The sequence below is a fragment of the Vanellus vanellus genome, assembly GCF_965231255.1.
Source record: "Vanellus vanellus genome assembly, chromosome: 2".
Lineage (NCBI taxonomy): Eukaryota > Metazoa > Chordata > Aves > Charadriiformes > Charadriidae > Vanellus > Vanellus vanellus.
Window position 1 is genome coordinate 78,855,925 of NC_138906.1, and position 16,715 is coordinate 78,872,639.

Sequence of the window (16,715 nt, forward strand, 5' to 3'; positions counted from 1 at the left end):
ATTATTTGAGTAAAAACCAACGCTGCTAATAAAAACTCACAGAAAAAGATCCAGGGCTCATAAAGGATGTACATGTCCCATCATTCTTCCAGTTGGTAAGGTGACACTTTAGATGTAGGGGTACCTCTAAATAAATAAATGAAGCCAAAGTTGCTTCTAGCATAAGCTTTTTATATAATGCAGAATAACACAAAAGGCAGAACCAGTATACATCACCGGGGAGAAAGTGGTACAGTTACTAGTAAATAGGTATATTTGCTGTAAATAAGTATCTCCTGCTTGGCTTTGAACAGTTGCTACAGGAAAGGGAATTATCATGGCCAGTTCTCCACTGTGCAAAGATTTGCCACAGCTACAGAACACAGATAAGGAAAAAGTGTCTCTAAAGCACCTCTGTGCTGACCAGGACCCAGCTGGCCAGGAATCAAAAAATACAGAGCAGGGCTGCTCTTGTTTTACTGGCAGTTACTGAAAATTGTTGCAAACAATTCTCTTCAGACAGCAGCATACCAACTCCACCTTTGCAAGCCCAGGCAGGTGCTGTACCACACTACATGGCTGGGCTGGGGAAGTGTGAGGAATACAGGAGCATACGCGGGCATCAAGGAAACGAAATGTTATTCATATCCAATGAGGTTAAGGCAAGAGTTATTCCTAGTCTGGATTCAGATCAATATTTGCAATTCAAGGAGCCTAGTGGCAAAGCATCATCCAATTGATGGGTTCTAAGCTAAACTGCTGGCAGTGATCACTTTGAAATGCAAACTAGCTGTCAAAGGATTAAGAATGCGTTGGGGAAAAAAATACTATTTCTGATTTTCATCCAGGTGTTTCTCCCAATGTTAGAAAATGGCCCCAATTTTAAGGTGAGCAGAGTTTGCCAAAGAAAAGAATGGTATTGGTAGGATTGTGTCTAATAAAGAATAAGAAAGGGTGGTCAGCCATAAACACCTCTGTGAGAGGAAGTGACCTCCTCACAATGACAGCTCCTGTACCAGCTGCTGCCACGGTGCCTTCCTCATTGACTTCCACGTACGTCTTATGGACAACATTTGACAGCACCAGAGATTTTGCAAATGACATTGCAGAAAGATCGGCTTTTGATTCAGTGAAGATGTCAGTCATCCCCATCTCTTGTAATACCTCATTGAGGTTAAAGGTGCCTTCGAGCTTGAATCGGGGGAGGTATACCTCCACTTTTGTCTCAAACATGTGCTCTGAAGAGGCCCACAGCATTAAATTTTCATAGGTCATTGTGCTTTCAATCTAGAAGACGGGAAAAAAAGAGCTTAAAACAGGTGGGAGGCTTTGAAAAGCTTAGATCTTTACCCAGCCTTAATTCAGCCAGCAAACTTTTAGCCATAGTCCATGACATATACTGCCTTACCTGCTCCAGCCCACCGGTAGATCCATCAGCCATGTCACCCGGCAGCAGGATGATCATGCTCAGTGACTTGTGAGCATAAGGGAGTTCAAGGACCTGAGCACCCATCTCCTCAATGTAGCCTAATTTAAACATGCCTTGCTGATACATCATCTGCACAGTTTTTTTCTCATTCTATTTAAAAGAAAATGATATTGTCACGTAAGCAACACAACTCAACATTTAAACTTATTATAGGTGTAATATCAGTAGTCAGGGTTCCAGCAGCAATTGTTGTTAGGCCAAACGTTTTTCTTCATTTTGTTGCGTCTACAGTGACACACAAAACATCAGCTTTGCCATGCATAAATACAACAGACAATTCTTTGAAGAAAAAACAATTTCCCTGCAACTGATCAGATAGCGAAATTGCTTAATAGTGTTACACTTCCAAACAGGCTGATGCTGGTTGGATTTGCAAGTCCTAACTTGGACTGGGATAAAGAAGAAATAGCACCGCAAGAATCAGTCTGTCCTTTATCAGACTGATTGTTTAGACAGGAAGTAATAAATAGGTTAAGAGCAAAATCATAGCCTTTCTCAGGCATCCTCTTCTAGGTCTTGTTCTCTTGCTTTTTTTGTGATGGGGTTGTTCAAAAGCTGTATAAAGGTTCAAGTTTCCTTTTACAGTTAGCTAACTTCTAAAGCAGTGAAAGAAGACTTTTGGTAGATGACATATTTTCAGAAAAAAATGTCTCTAGTATTGATTAGCATATGAAGAAAAATCTATACAACTTCTCCTTATCTCATAATTTTCTCCTACTGCAACAGTGCACCAAAAGTTCTGAGCTATAGACTATTGTGAATATCCATATTCAAAGATATGTTTAAAGTCACAAATATAATTACCCAATATGACAGTTTATTACCAGTGTCTTAACAATGGAATGCAACATGATAACAAAAAACATATTTTTCTGATCTTTTCCTTTGATATATGAGGAACATTCGAAAGAGACTTTTCCCCATACAAAGCTCTGCAATTTAATATTAGACCTAAATCTGTTGGGTTTTTTCTCTTTTTATGGTCGAGAGCTAACAGAATATTGCCACAACATATGGAAAGACGATAAAATTGTATTAAACGGAAATAAATGTTTTTGATTGTCTTTTTTGATAATATCTGTCAGACTTAAAGGGCACGCACAATACTGGGAGGAATGTGCTTGTTAAAGAAATAAATTTGCGACCATATTGACAATGCCTTAGTTAAACAATGAAAGCTTTGGTGATATCCTTATGGCAGGAAAAAAGAGCTAAAAATTAAAATCTATTTTAAATAAACTTTCAATGTTGCAAATACTATAAATAAAACAAAATACTCTATAAGAATTTCTCCTTTTTCAAATTGCAACTGTATTTTTGTAGTTTGTTATTATCTGGCCTAGTTTGTTTGGTCTGTTTTAACCTCTCAAATGCGTAGCTAATATTAAAATACATCGAACATAAAACCACCAGGATGACCCCTTGGAGCCTATATGAAATGGGATGTTCAGATTTGCTTCCATCCATGACAACTATCTGTAATGAGTACTGTTCAAAAGTGTTAATCAGGGCTAACACTTGTGTTTTGCCAGTCACCAAAGCAAAACTCTGAGTTGTTGCAACTTCTCAATCTTGCACATTATTTCAGTAAAGATTACGCTTTTCTATGAAAAAAACTCTTGCCAATTCTACCCAACAGGAGAGGCAGGTTAAGTTCCCAGCACACCCACACCATGCTCACAGGGCAGCGGAGCCCTGGACATTGTGCCTCTGTGTTATGCTTGCTTCATTGCTCACAGTATCTAGGCCAAATAATGTTAAGATTTACAGCATGCAGATGTACCTGATTCAGTTTAAAATCTCTCTGTACTGTTTTTTGTTCCTCAAACTTGTGTTCCCAGGATGCTTTGAAGTAGATGACATTCACCAGCACCAGCAGTGCATTTACGTCAATCACACCAGGAGCGAAGAGTTCCTTGATTTTACCTAAAGGAAATTTTGGAATACACAAGTATTTGTGAGTTGTCATTAAGACTCAACCGAAACCCAATTACTTGTCTGTGAACTTTGTTTTGGAGAAACTTAGAAATCCAATTGTTGGTTTATTTAAAGGACAGGGACAATATAGGCAAATAAATGGTAGATTCCTCTGCACTGTTACCAGCCAGGGAGGACGGAGGGAGTGGCGGTCACCAAATTAGCTAACTGTCAGTGTCAGCGACCATGCATATGTGCCAGGTGACATTAACCATGAGGAAGGAGGCAGAACCATTAATCACATATTTTGGTTTACCTGAGGGCATCTCACCCTTTGCCCTGAGCACAGCAGTGAACCAGCTGTGGAGCTCTTGACTTCCTACACAGAGGCTGAAGTAGGAGTTAGCAGGTCCACAGGATTCACATGAGCACCCAGAGCAACAATGGCTCCTAACCCTGTGGAAGGTGGTTCCTGAACCTTCAGCCCTCTTACTGGGAGCCAACTGGGATTAACAGCTCTTTCCACATGAGTCACAGGCTACTCTACCAGCACATGGACAGGTTTGGTCAGGAGACGGGAAACTGAGAAATTACAGAAACCTTCAAATCTATTTGCCTGTCCCCCAGTAAGTTCTGGTTTATATTCAGCTAGAAGATTTAGAAAATTCTCATCCTGCTGCTATTGCAGCTCTGGCAAAACTAAAGGAAAATGGCATATATCATGTTTAGTCTAATCAGCAAGAGCTAATGGGCCCTGTTAGCCTGTTAAGGGCAAGAGCTGGTTGGCTGTTTCTTGTGATAGTGAGTCTCGCTGGTGGTCACATCTCTCATCTTTGTGGGCATTGTTCTACATATAACCAGGTCCTCAGTCATCCTCCTTCCCCCCACTGCCCCAGGCTGTTCCCAGTCTCACCGTGAAGCTCACAGCTTCCATCTCCTGCTGTCCTGTATCTGCATTTGTGGCTGTTCATGGAAGCAATTTCTCTGGTCAAACCTTATAGGTATTATTGCAATTATCATACCAGGCATAAGGGTGGGAATACAAAAGTATTTGATGACAAACACACCTTTCATTCAGAAATAATTTAGCTAATAACTTACTCTAATATTTAAAAAGTGGATGGGGAGACAAACCCTCTCTAAACAGCATAAAATTGAACACCCAGAAACGTGAACAAGCCTTTGCTTTCCATACCCTGGAATTTCTTTTGCTGAAGCTGTGGAGGAAGGCAGTGGTAGCATGGCTATGTTTTAGCTTTGTTTTACCTTGTGTCTCGCTTTCAACCCAAGTGTTAATTTTTATTCTGGCAGCTTCAACAGCACCGTGAAAATCCACTGTTTGCAGCATTGCCCCATACAGTTCCTTAGTGCACGTTAGAAATTGCTGTAAAGCAAAATAAAGATTATGAATCGGTCAAATCTGTTAAGCATTTATTCCCTTTTGAAAGAAATCAACGGTTCAAAGCTATTTTAGAAATGGTGAAGGACCTGTTGACTCCAACAGGTCACATTTCATTTTGGAAACATCAACTATCTGAAGTTTATTCTTTGAAGAAGAGATAATTATTCTATTGCATAGGCAAAAAAGTAAATAAGTAAAAAGCTGGAAGAAAGAGGCTTACCCTGGAGAACTGCATACCCGAGGTGCAGATAAAAATTACAGAAGATGCAAGATGTATTGTTTAATGCTTAAGTAACCAAATAATTCAACAGAAATAATTGACAGGAAAGCAAATATGTGACTAGCAAGTTATCCATACTAGGTAGTCTAGAGACGACTCTGTCATTCAGTAAGAAAGGAGTAAGAAGTTCAGCACAGCAGCCCTATGCATGACACTACATAGTATCTCAGGTGATAAGCCCTCTCCAAGCTGACTGCTGCCCCAGCGATGCCACTTGCAAGTCCGGAAGTATCTTACACAGAGCTCAAACAGACCACTGTTGGCTGTAGTCACACCTCTGTCTGAGCGTAGACATATGCCAAAAGTGAACAGATTCTTGCTTTATTTTTGCTCTATAGCCATTGATATCCATAGGGGGAGGTTAAGCAAAATAACTTAAAGCTGACACTCTTGTCTCTTTCCCACCAGCCCCAAGAGATACAGCCCCAAGAGACAGAGCTTCAAGAAGCACACCAAGTACTGCAAAATACACACGCGGGGGACAACAGTGAGGCTCACAGTTACAGGGAAGTTTGAGGCCAGGGCCACAAGAGCTAGCAGACACAGGTAACTTACCTGCTGGAGTTCAAATCCTTGTTGTATAAAGAGATTGTTGGCCAGGGTTAAAACATAGCTTTCACCAAGGCTTTGTAGTTGTAAAAGCAGTGCCTGGAACGCTTTATGGTTAAGGTCCCCATCCTTGTTACACTGGGAATATTACAAACACAACAATTATAACAATTCCTCCATATGGCTTTGGTTGCTCATTTGCGTCCTAAATAGATTACACTATAGGGCTAACTCCTGCTGTACTGATTTTTAAATCCAGCTAGTCTAAGCTTTGCAGCCTTATCCTCCTTCAGATGAGATCACCGAAGGCTTTGGTATTGACTTCATGGAAGACTTGGCCCTTAATTTATTAACACCTTGCATCAGGCATTTCCTAGCGGATTAGACAGATTCTGTGCATGTGATCTTGACTCCCTCCAGCGGCAGACTCTAGTGCTTTATACCTAATAACCCATCGTGCAGTGAAGAAGAGGCTCCAGTGCTCCTCACCCAAGGACGCACCTGTGAGAAGGAAGGCTGTCTCTCCTGGCTTAGTTCTGGCTCCACTTCTGGGGCTGCACCCTCAAGGTCAGATCCAAGGCTCGTTCTTCCTGCAGCTTTTCTGACATGGAGCACCTGCAGTTGAAGATGCCAAATTATGGCAATTATAACTGGGATGAAAGCTTTTTCCTTGTTTAAAAGATTTGCTCTGCTGTCCTGGATAAACAGCATGGATTTATGAAAGATATTTTCTCAGCTTCAGTCAGGCTTGAAATTGTTCATATATTCATGTTTGAATTCACATTTCTACATTAGCAAACCAAGAAGAACTTGCACTTAATCCCTCAAAATGTTACTCTCCACTACCTCAAATTGTTTATATTTGATTTGTATTTTTATTGCTATAGTTACCTTAAATTTCACAACAAAAAGTTGCCTCAGGAAAAGACATAAAAATATTTTTCTTTGAAAACATTAAAACTGGCTTTTTGCAGTAATTCTTAAACTTTGCATCAGCTTAGGAAATATATCAAAACCACAATGCTCTTAATGGAAACCAGTCCTTGTTTCTAATGTGCAAATATCTCGCCAAAAAATTTCCACCAGCTCCTTCATTATAATAATGTTGCATCATACACAGACTTAATCTTTTCTATTCAGGATACTGGATCCCCATTGCTTTCCTAAAATAAGCAAGAGTCCCTGTGTATTGGGTTTATGTGGCAAGGTTATGGTAGCCAGGGGGCTGCAGGGGTGGCGTCTGCGCAGAGATCAGGGGCTGCCCCCACGATGAACAGAGCTGGTTCCAGCTGGCTTCAAAATGAGCTGAGTCTGTTTTGCCGTGACAGTAATTGCTGAGAGATCTCCCTGTCCTTATCTCAACCCACCAGCTTTTTCATCTTATTTTCTCTCCCTGTCCCTGTTGAAGAGGTGGAGGGAGGGAGTGGCTGGGTGGGCACCTGGTAGCCACCAGCCAAGATCAACCCACCACACCCTGGGAACCTCGTGAGGAGGGCATGTCTACCTTGGCTGAGGGTGACCCAGCAGTCAGACTGTGCACATGGCAGTGATAGGTTATGATGGATGAGGCTCTAACAGCACAAAGCCAGATATTGACAAGAACCTCTGCCTTAGGATTATTGGCCTTTTACTGCTCATGGGCACAAACAAGAAAAGACAAGAAAGATTGTAGAAAGCAGAACTTGTGCTGCTGGGAGTACAGGTGCAGCAACCAGAGGGGTGGCCTTCTTCATCCCCTCCCTGCCCACCTGGGTCCCTGTGACCTCTGTAGGTGAGCCACTCACTCTTGAATGTCATAAGTGGTAAGTGACCTAATGCTTCCAGTCACCCAAGTGCAATCACTTCAGGTTTCTGCAACGCTCCCTGCTACCCACTCAGACTCATACTTTCAGGATTCTCATAGAAACCACGAGAGGAAGCACCTGCCCGTAATTTTGAAACAAAGTCTGTTGTTCCAGCAGCAGGCTGGGGGAAAGCCAGAGTGCCCCACTGAGATGCACCGCTCATCTCATTCACCTCTTGCTCCATGCTCCTCAGTCTGCATGGGGGTACGGTGCAACTCACACAAGCAGATGACAAGGATCAAAGCACACCAAGCATGACTGTGAAGGCAGCGCTTGTGCTTGTATTTGTGCTTTTTTCCTGTGAGACCCTGGCACATGTGTTGTGCTAGGATGCCCAACATTTCCATAAGAGAACAGCAAGCAATGTGGAAGCATCTCAGTATGTTTCATTAATACTCACTTTTTCTATCTGAGCAGCGGTGTTGTTTTTTGCACCTAGATGGACCAGGGCCAGGGCAACAGAAATGCTCATTGGAGAGAAGACGATGTTTGTGTCCTCTGCATTTCTGTTGAGCTTATTGTAGAGATCAAGGCAAAACTCAGTAATTGGTCTAGAAACGGAGCCCATCATGAAGCAGCTGTTGACTGGAAGCACAAAAGAAAGAAGAAATTTAATGCAGCTTGTTGCCTAGCTAGATCACAGTGTGAAGCATCTCTCTGCCCCGAGGTTGTCCCATAGCTGGTTGCTAAATAATAGAAGTTTGCTAAATTCCGAGAGTTTGAAACAGCCAACCTTGCACATATCTGTCAGTCTATTCTATACAGCGGGAGCAAGGACACAGTAAGTCTGGAAAAGGGAATCACATTCATAACATATGTAAATTCCTCAGAAAGGACCATTTTTCTGTCTTGTCCCATGGCGTATCTTATTTCAGATCATGCTATTGAAATTAGTTAACTGTGGATTAATATTTTCCTTCTCCAAACTGGTTTGATGTATACCATTATATCAACTCTTTCCTCTTGTAACAACATACAATTAGTGACAGAAACTTGGTGACAGAAATTACGCCTGCATATAACCATGTCTGGTAACAAGAGCTGTGGCACGAGGGTTCCAAACAAAAGGTTTATAAAACCAAAATCACTATTAATCAAATGTTTTTGTATATGAAAAAGAGTCATTAACAACTATGGAGACCGAACTACTTATGGAAACATGAACAGTTTGAAATACACTTTTTCCTTCCTCATGAGTTTTCCAGGAGTCACAGGTTCAGACAGGATACACAGTTAAAATTTCCAAACAAAGCAATATCCCTGAAAAGAAAGTCTGTAAGTTCCTGCTCAATGACATAACAAGATCTGTGTCACTCTTTTCTTTTGTACTATAAACATAACAGTCTGATACCTTTCCTGTGGGTCGTTTACATCAAATACACTCTGCTAGGAACAAGTTGGGATCAAGTTCCAGCTTGATCCTTGCAAGCAGGAGGCCATCTGAAAAAAAGGGGTTTAGAAACTCCTTTCCTGTCCCCGAGGAGAAGAATTGTGTTGTGCGGGATCACACAAGCTTTTCTGGAATCATAATACCCAGAAAAACCCACATCACTTTTGGTGTCAAACAAATGATATTTTGGAAAGCACGCCAGAAAAATGTGCGAAAAGCAAAGCATACACTCCTGCCTGCGTGCAGACGTAGGGAGGAGTAACTGTGGCCTGTGTTCCAGAAAGATACTTTATTTAGGGGGAGTTATACAGCCACATTAAGGAGAGAAGGCCCTCACCCGCAGCACAGATCTGACCAGCTCTAGCTTTCAACCTCCGTCAGGACAAACATGAGTCAGGTCAATAGCAAGTTGCCAGAGCTCCTCTCTGCTGAAAATATGGGTGAGGGCACAGCCCGGTGGTTATTCCACAGAAGGCCACGGCACAGCAGGCGCTCCTTCTCAGCCCTGTGCCTCCCAGCTGCTGCAGCCTGCAAGGCCAAGTTGTGTGAGGAGCTCCAGCCTGCGTCACCAGAAGGCTAAGGGTGGGGAGAGGCTGCTGCAAAGCCGAACTTCAGGATCTTTCACCAGCAGAGCCCTTGTACGGCCTGTCCTGGGCTGTCAGTGTCCAGCAGCCCCTTTGAGAGAGGTTTAGAGCCTTCTTGGGAAGGGGCTGCCCTGTGCTGGGGACCTCCATCCCCTCCCAGCCAATGGTCCCCTGCCACCCCGCTTTCCCACTGAGGCCTCAGCTATTCTACCACAGCCAAAGTCCCCCCCACCTCATGGAAAGCTTGCCCTTCACAGACCTTTCTTTACTCCAAGAGCTACTCAAAATGTCTTGCATTGTCCTCAAGGATGCAGAGTGCACGCTGCCTCTCGCTCAGCCATGACCCAGACACAAACTTGGCATGGGAAGCCGAGGCTCCGGTGCCAGAAGTTGCCAGGGCGTAGGGAGTCGCTGTGGCTCAGCTGAGATGCAGCATTTGTCTGCACAAACCATATTAGCCGGCAGCAAATGCCAGGCAACGGGAATGAGCTCGGCCCACAAGAAAACAGATTTAGCCTCAGACAGGTTACTGCAGCGGCTTGGAAAAGCTGAAAAGTCAAGTCACTGAATGTGTGAAGGTGCCCCATGTGGCAAAGGCAGACATTTCTTGCCTTTTGACTAGCTTGAAACGCACAGCAATAATCAGTGCTTCATCGTGTTTCTGACTGATCTCTGTGGAAAGAACCTGCGATGCTGAAAGAAAAAGTTCATATGCGTTTCATATTGAGACGTTTGTTTTACACCAAAGTCCAGAAGCACTTCACATGAAGACCTAATACAAATGGGCAAAACTGAGGAGAAATACCGAACAGGTTTTCTGAACAAACAAATTAAAGACGGGTTATATCTCATTAAGTCTGAAAATAGCTGTTTTAGCTCTGCTGTTTGTGTCTTTGTATGAAACAGTTTTCATTTTCCTTTTAATAACACAGTCATCTTACCACAAGAAAAAGACATTGCACTAAATAATAATTTCTCTTTTCTTCCACCTTCATTACCTATTATCCAGAACCTTCTGAAAACCAAACTCAGCACTTCTGTAGTGCTGAAGTTTGTATTGCTCCACTTCCACACCTCTTGAAAGACCTGAAATGGACCTGTGAAATCGCTCACGGTGAATGTAGGTCATGAGGCGTATTGTAGGTGTGCCCAGACCTCAGGACGAGTCAAGGAGGGAAAAAGAGTTAATAAACTTCCTCAGCAGGAAGGAGGCACCTCCACCCCACCCTGCAGGGAGAGGACGGATTGCCAAGCTGGAGGGAGAGCCCAGGAGCTGGGAACAGGTTTTAAAAGCCAGTGCCTGGCATACTGAGGTGGCCACTCCTTTAGAAAAAGCAGCAGGCTGTCCGCAGGGTGACGTCCAGGTGCAAACACGGCTGCCAACTCCGTGGTTTTGCGAGTGGGAACCACTTAGAGCACTGCCCTAGAAACCCAAAGCAAGGGAGGGGAGGTGTGGGCTGGTGGAAGAACTTTCTTACTGCAGAATAAAAGGATTTAGTGAACTTTCTTAATCTAAATTGGAGTGGGCACAGGTGTACGAACGATTCCACACCATAAAGCCATGTGTGTAATCTGTGTAATCATTCAATTAGTGAGAGTTTTGGAGTTACTGAAAGGACGACAGAGTTTGAAGAACACCTACATGGTGGACAACAAATGGTAATGTTACTTTTGAAAGATCTTGGAGAGGTAAGGAGAGAAGATATAACATGAAAAGAAGTGTTCCAGGAAGATCACAGCTGCAGTTCTGCACTAGCCAAGGCGTCTGCACTGAACATTAGCGATAGTGCAGAGACAGCAAGCAGGGTTGAGGCTTTACAGCTGATGAAGGGAGATACTTTGTGTGATGGTTTAGTAGCTTTTAACATAGTCTGGCAGATGGAAATTGCTGGCGCTGTTATATGTGAGCAAGAAGCTACTCAGCTACTTCCTTCAGAAGAAACCATTGTATAACCAGAGACCTTGTAAAGATGACAAACAACTTCTGTGGCTGTGTGAAATGAAGAACACGCCTTTTCTATAACTATTCATGATCTGTTCTCTCCTTACAGTTTGTTTAATTTGCTAAGGGTAGATGAAATCAAGACAAAAACTCAAAGAATAAAAAACAATGCTCAAAGCTATCAAAATTAATAGGTGTATTAGATTATATTATGCAGTCAACAGGATGAGGCAGTAAATAAGGTGGGGAGGCTAAGTGAGCTGTAGCCTTGTTTTTCGTTAATTCTATATTTAATACAAGGTAAAGCAAGAAGGAACCTGTTTTCCCTGATGCCACATGATAATTCCCATTGCATGTTTTACTTATTCAATCTGCCTCCCAGTAAGGTGCTTTAATGCACATTCATTTCTCATACATAAAGGAAGACAGAATTGGCAGAAATGAAATATATCTATCCTAGAAAAGGAGCACATGCTAGATAATACTGTCTCCTCACATGAAAAACCTATGATTGTTAGAAGTGACTTCCTTATTTTTCATGACCATTCATACAAAAAGATGTTCCCAAGTGTCCCTGTGCTGATTTGGAGTGAAAGGGACAAATGGCACATAAGAAAAATGGAATTTCCTACAACACAGAAAATCCAGTCATCCCTGTGTCACACAAAACATTTCCAAAGTAACGCGCTTTAAATTTAAAACCAATACATTTCAGTACAAAAGAAGTTCTCAAGGGAAACATTACCAAGTTAATTTTCCAAACAACTTAGCCTCTCAGGCTACTACTTTTATGCCGGAAAGGGCTTTTTCTGACCACTTTTATTATTTTGCATCTGTACCTCCAGGATGCATCTTTTCTACCTCTTTCTAGGCCAGTTATTCCTGCATAAACAGACATGGATGCACATTGGCCTGTTACAGGCTGTACAGTTGCTACGCCTGTGTGCAGCTGCATAGGCTTCTCAGCAAGCTCCTAACATCCTTGCCAAACCCAAGGGCTAATATGTTGATAGTGAAGACTAGCATCCCCACTAAGAAAATGAAATCTGAATACTACTCCACCCTGCCTATTTTATATAGTCATTGTTTAAGCACATAAACAATCCCCCGGCAGCGGGGATCAGGATACAGGGGAAACACCTCAGCACCCAGTCAAAGATCTGCACATCTTCTCCCTCGTCTAGTGAAAATTTCAAGGCTTTTTCTTGTGCCATGGAAACCTGGGCAAAGAAAGGAAATTAACATGTATCTCACACTTTGTGGGTGAGTTTGCCCAGGTCATCAGCACCCTCGCTTCAAGTGAAGCCCATTTCTATTGGAGTGGGTAGAAGTGCCCTGAAAGAGCCTGCCCTTCAGCCCTTCTGGAGGTACAGGCAGAAAAGCATTTGCTTTCTGGTATAAGCCACTAAGCTGATCTGTCCTGTGTCAATTAGAGCTTTCTGGATAGGCACAGAGGTCCTGGGGAAATTTCAGATTCAATGTCTGTGAAATTTAAGCAAGAATCTTTAGATTTGTAGCTTTGGACATGTGTTCCTGAATTCCCCATCTACACCCCACTGAAGACCAGTTCCCTTTGCGTGAGCTCTTGAGCCACCTGAATTATAGCAGTGTGTTTTACTGCCTGCAGCCTGTAAAGGTATCTCCCCCTCTGTCTCATCTGTAAACATGATGTTTACTTTACCAATCTGTAGACTAGTAACTTACAAGTTATTTAAAAAAAAAAAAAAAAAAAAAAAGAATTGTTTACCTTCTTGCCCGAAGAGGTTAAATGAAGAGCACAACAGCTGAGCTCTGGAGCACGTTCTTGTGAATAGTGTGTTACAAATATCTCCCACTCTCTTGTGGGAAAGTTCAGCCTCTAACCAATTGTTGATGATAGCAGCATGTTGCAATTTAATGCAAATGCAATCAACTTGAAGTTTCCTGCAAAGACAGGGAAACCTATAACTAGCAATATGCTAATAGTATTTCTCTCAAAGCTGCCCAACAAGTTTGGCAGGCAATATCTGCTGGCAACATCTCCCGACTGCAATGCCAAGTCACTCTCAGCTGGAAAACGGCATTAACCCTGCAGATCCGTGGCTGTACTGCTGCACGTGGTTCTTTTCAGACTTGATGGGGTCTGGCCTGGGCACAGGGGCATGCAGGGTTCGTGCCAGGATTCAGGGAAGCCTTGTTTGGAGCTGAGCTTGCTTGCAGAGATAGAGCAAATGAACGGGGAATTCGTGAGCTTTATGTTGCCTGCAGCCATCTCTCTCTCAGGTAAGCATATGGAAGGAGCTTAATTAGAGAAGGGAAGAAGTGTTTCCTTGAACTGTAACAGGAATCCCCAGCCAGGGGGTATTCTTTTAAATCATTGGAGTTAATAAAAGAAGGCCAGGAGTGGCTGATCACACAGGTTATGTCTCCAGCATAAAGTGAGATGGAGGTAAAGAGATGGGAAGCACAGAGCTGCATCAACACGGTGTTTGATCTCCCCTAATCAGCACCTCTGATCTCAGGTGCAACACTGGGTTATGGCAGCTGGACTCAGGGGTCAAAATGAAGTCCTCTAGGGTTGTATGTGGCTTTGCAATCCTGAAAATTTTGTCTTTCCTTTCTCACTTCTTCTTTCTTCCTACAAAGCATAAAACTGGCTTCAGATTCATAGGATATTTGAGGAATCAGACATGGTGAGGTGAGAAAGGAGGAAAGAGGAAGAAGGACTCCCAGCACCATCTTGCCCTTCCCACATTTCCCCCTCTAGTGCTGAACCTGGGCCACCCTCTTCCTCAGGCACAGCTCCCACCAGCTTTGCTTCTGTGCCAAGGTCTCAGCCCAGTTGCCCAGGCTCCAGTGATAATGTGCCCATCCAAAAAGTGGGATTTGTAAACAATGCAAAATACAATGACAAAATGAGTATGCTTGTTACCCCTATTCTTTTCCTCCATTTTTCCTTCCATTTGCTATTCACTTTGTTTTCATTCTTCTTTCCTGCATGTTTCTGTAGTGTTCCTTAGTCTTCCTCCTCAGTTCTGTCTCTTTATCTTTTTTTTTTAATTTATTTCTGCACGTTCCCTTACCACTTATGTTTTCTTCTTCTGCCTTTATGAGTCCTAGCCTCTTTTCAGTGAGTCTTAATTATTTTGAGTATATTTCAAGACTTTCCTTCTTCCGGTCTCTGTGCTTTCTCCCTCCCTCCTATATCAAGATCGCTCCTCCACTGATTTATTTTACTTGCTCTGTACATATATTCCCTCGGAATTCCCTTGACATCAGTTTAACTGCTTTGCCTCAGGAAATGTTAATGTATGTGCAAATTCTGTCTTTTCTAGGCCCTTAGGATAGTATGCCAGGGTTTAAAACCATATTGCTTTTTCAGTGGGGCCAATTGGTTCCACGTAGCGTTTCTCAAGTTTCAAAGCCAAACTGCTCTTCACCACAAACAACTTCTGTTACCACAAAACATTAAGATGTATCACTTCTCTTCTACAAAATGCTGGGAGCGGGAAGTGGGCACCGACTGTGCAGCTGAGCGAGTGATGAGATGACTAGACACACAACACTGCAGTGTGCAACTGCCTGCAAAAGCCAGCCATGGCTTGCTTTTTTTCCATCAGGGCCATCACCCATCACTGGATAGCAATGCTCTGTTGAAAGGTAAGGTGGAGCAGCTCGGGGATCTGAGCAAGTCCTCAGCTATGTTCGCTTTCTCCATTGTAACCAACGCCTTTCGGCACGCAGGTGTTGCTATATACGAGCTCCCACACACGTTTTCCCATGTCCTCCCATGCGATTTCTTGCCCAAGGCCCAGAGGCCAGCATGGGTGGAACCGCGCGATAGACCATAACAGCGTTTCTCACACTAGCCAGAGCCTTACTAATACTTCTTCCTCACGTGCTGCAAGATGGAGAGGTTTCATACTGGGACTGGTAGAGAGGAGAGGCAGAAGTGAAAAATAAACCTGAGCTTTTTGTGGCCTCTTTATAAATGACCAATAAATGGGTTTGCCTTCTGTAGATTAAGACAGCTTTGTATCTCTAACATCTGCTTGCCTTGCAGAGGCTGGAATACCTTGGCATGAGTCAGGAGGTGGAGAAAGATGGGCCCCACCCTGAGGTAGTGTTTCTCTCTGCTCTCGTGGGATAACCCTTCCTGGCAAAGCAATCACAAGGAACTCTCTGGGAAGACATGCTTACGTAAACATGTGTGGATGTGTTAAGTGCTCCGATCAGCATTCAGAGTATGAGCTGCATTGAATGAAGACTGACTCCTGGACTGGAATGTTTTCAGAACCTGAAAAAGCTGAGTAAGTGATGTCTGAGCTTTCCTCTTTTGGGAAGTTTCATCCAGGAAGAAAAAGAGGGAGAGTGCAATCTGCAAGAGGTTTTCATTAGTCTAGCAGACCAGCAGAGATGTAGCAATAAGTGTGATACAGCCTGCTGGACACCTGGAACTGCCTGACCAAGAGTCAGTGGCCAAACACAAAGTGTACAGGCTAAATGCAACTAGTCCATCTTGCCTATGCATGGACTGCCCGTGCAGCTGCTTAGTCAGTCATCAACTCCACATGCAATGCCCTGACCCACGTCCTACAGGAGAACCAGTAGAAACCACAGTGATGACAGCTCTGGATAACTGACCCCAGCCTCCAAAACAGGTCAGACAATGATGGGGTGTATAAAACATTTCCCAGCCATTCAGCTATCGCTGAAGTTCTTGAGCTGGTTAAGATCTTTGCAGACAGTTCCTTCTCAGACAGGATGGGCTGCAAAGTAATTGTTATATTTTGCATTCTTCCTCTGCTTCTATCCATGTATCGGAACACCTGATGCTTATCAGCAAAGACCCCCAGAGATCTGCAGGGACTCACATCCCATTGTTTTTGGTGGAAGTTAGTCCCTTCAGTACCTTCAAACATATGGGCCAATGACTCCTGCTAACTCTCTAAAATGGAAATGGTTTAGGGCCCATTAAATGTCCACAGAGGGAAGGAAACTGGTAAAACCACTACATCATTGTGACTAAAGGCTTCTTGGGGGCTCGCAAGGTCAAGAATCAAAACAGAACTCCTATCTCCAAATTCACAATAACCACTGTGCTGTTCTGTGTTGTTCCAAGAGAGGCATACATATTTGGGGTTGCATGTTCCCATTTAGAAATCTCTTTACAGTTTCTTTCAGACCTGAAGCACCAAGAGGAATTCTCAAGTAAAATGCTCATACTTTTTGAGGATGCATAATTGAATTCTCTGTATAATGTGACCAGCTAGTAACATAGTCCTTACTGGGAACTATCATCATGTGGTCCAGAAGGGCAATCCAGACATTGATTTAGTTTTTTATTTTGACTTTGTGGC

The 16,715-nt window shown here is 43.1% G+C and overlaps 1 protein-coding gene across 1 annotated transcript; it reads right to left on the reverse strand.

Moving 5' to 3' along the window:
* Positions 1-861: 861 nt before the first annotated feature.
* Positions 862-8,031, reverse strand: LOC309686649 (leukocyte elastase inhibitor-like; the record flags this gene model as incomplete). The annotated part of the gene is made up of 7 exons (XM_082499388.1): positions 862-1,266; positions 1,388-1,558; positions 3,252-3,394; positions 4,652-4,769; positions 5,623-5,754; positions 6,118-6,231; positions 7,861-8,031. 7 exons carry the CDS (start codon positions 8,029-8,031, stop codon positions 862-864), a joined length of 1,254 nt encoding a protein of 417 aa, XP_082355514.1.
* Positions 8,032-16,715: the final 8,684 nt, after the last annotated feature.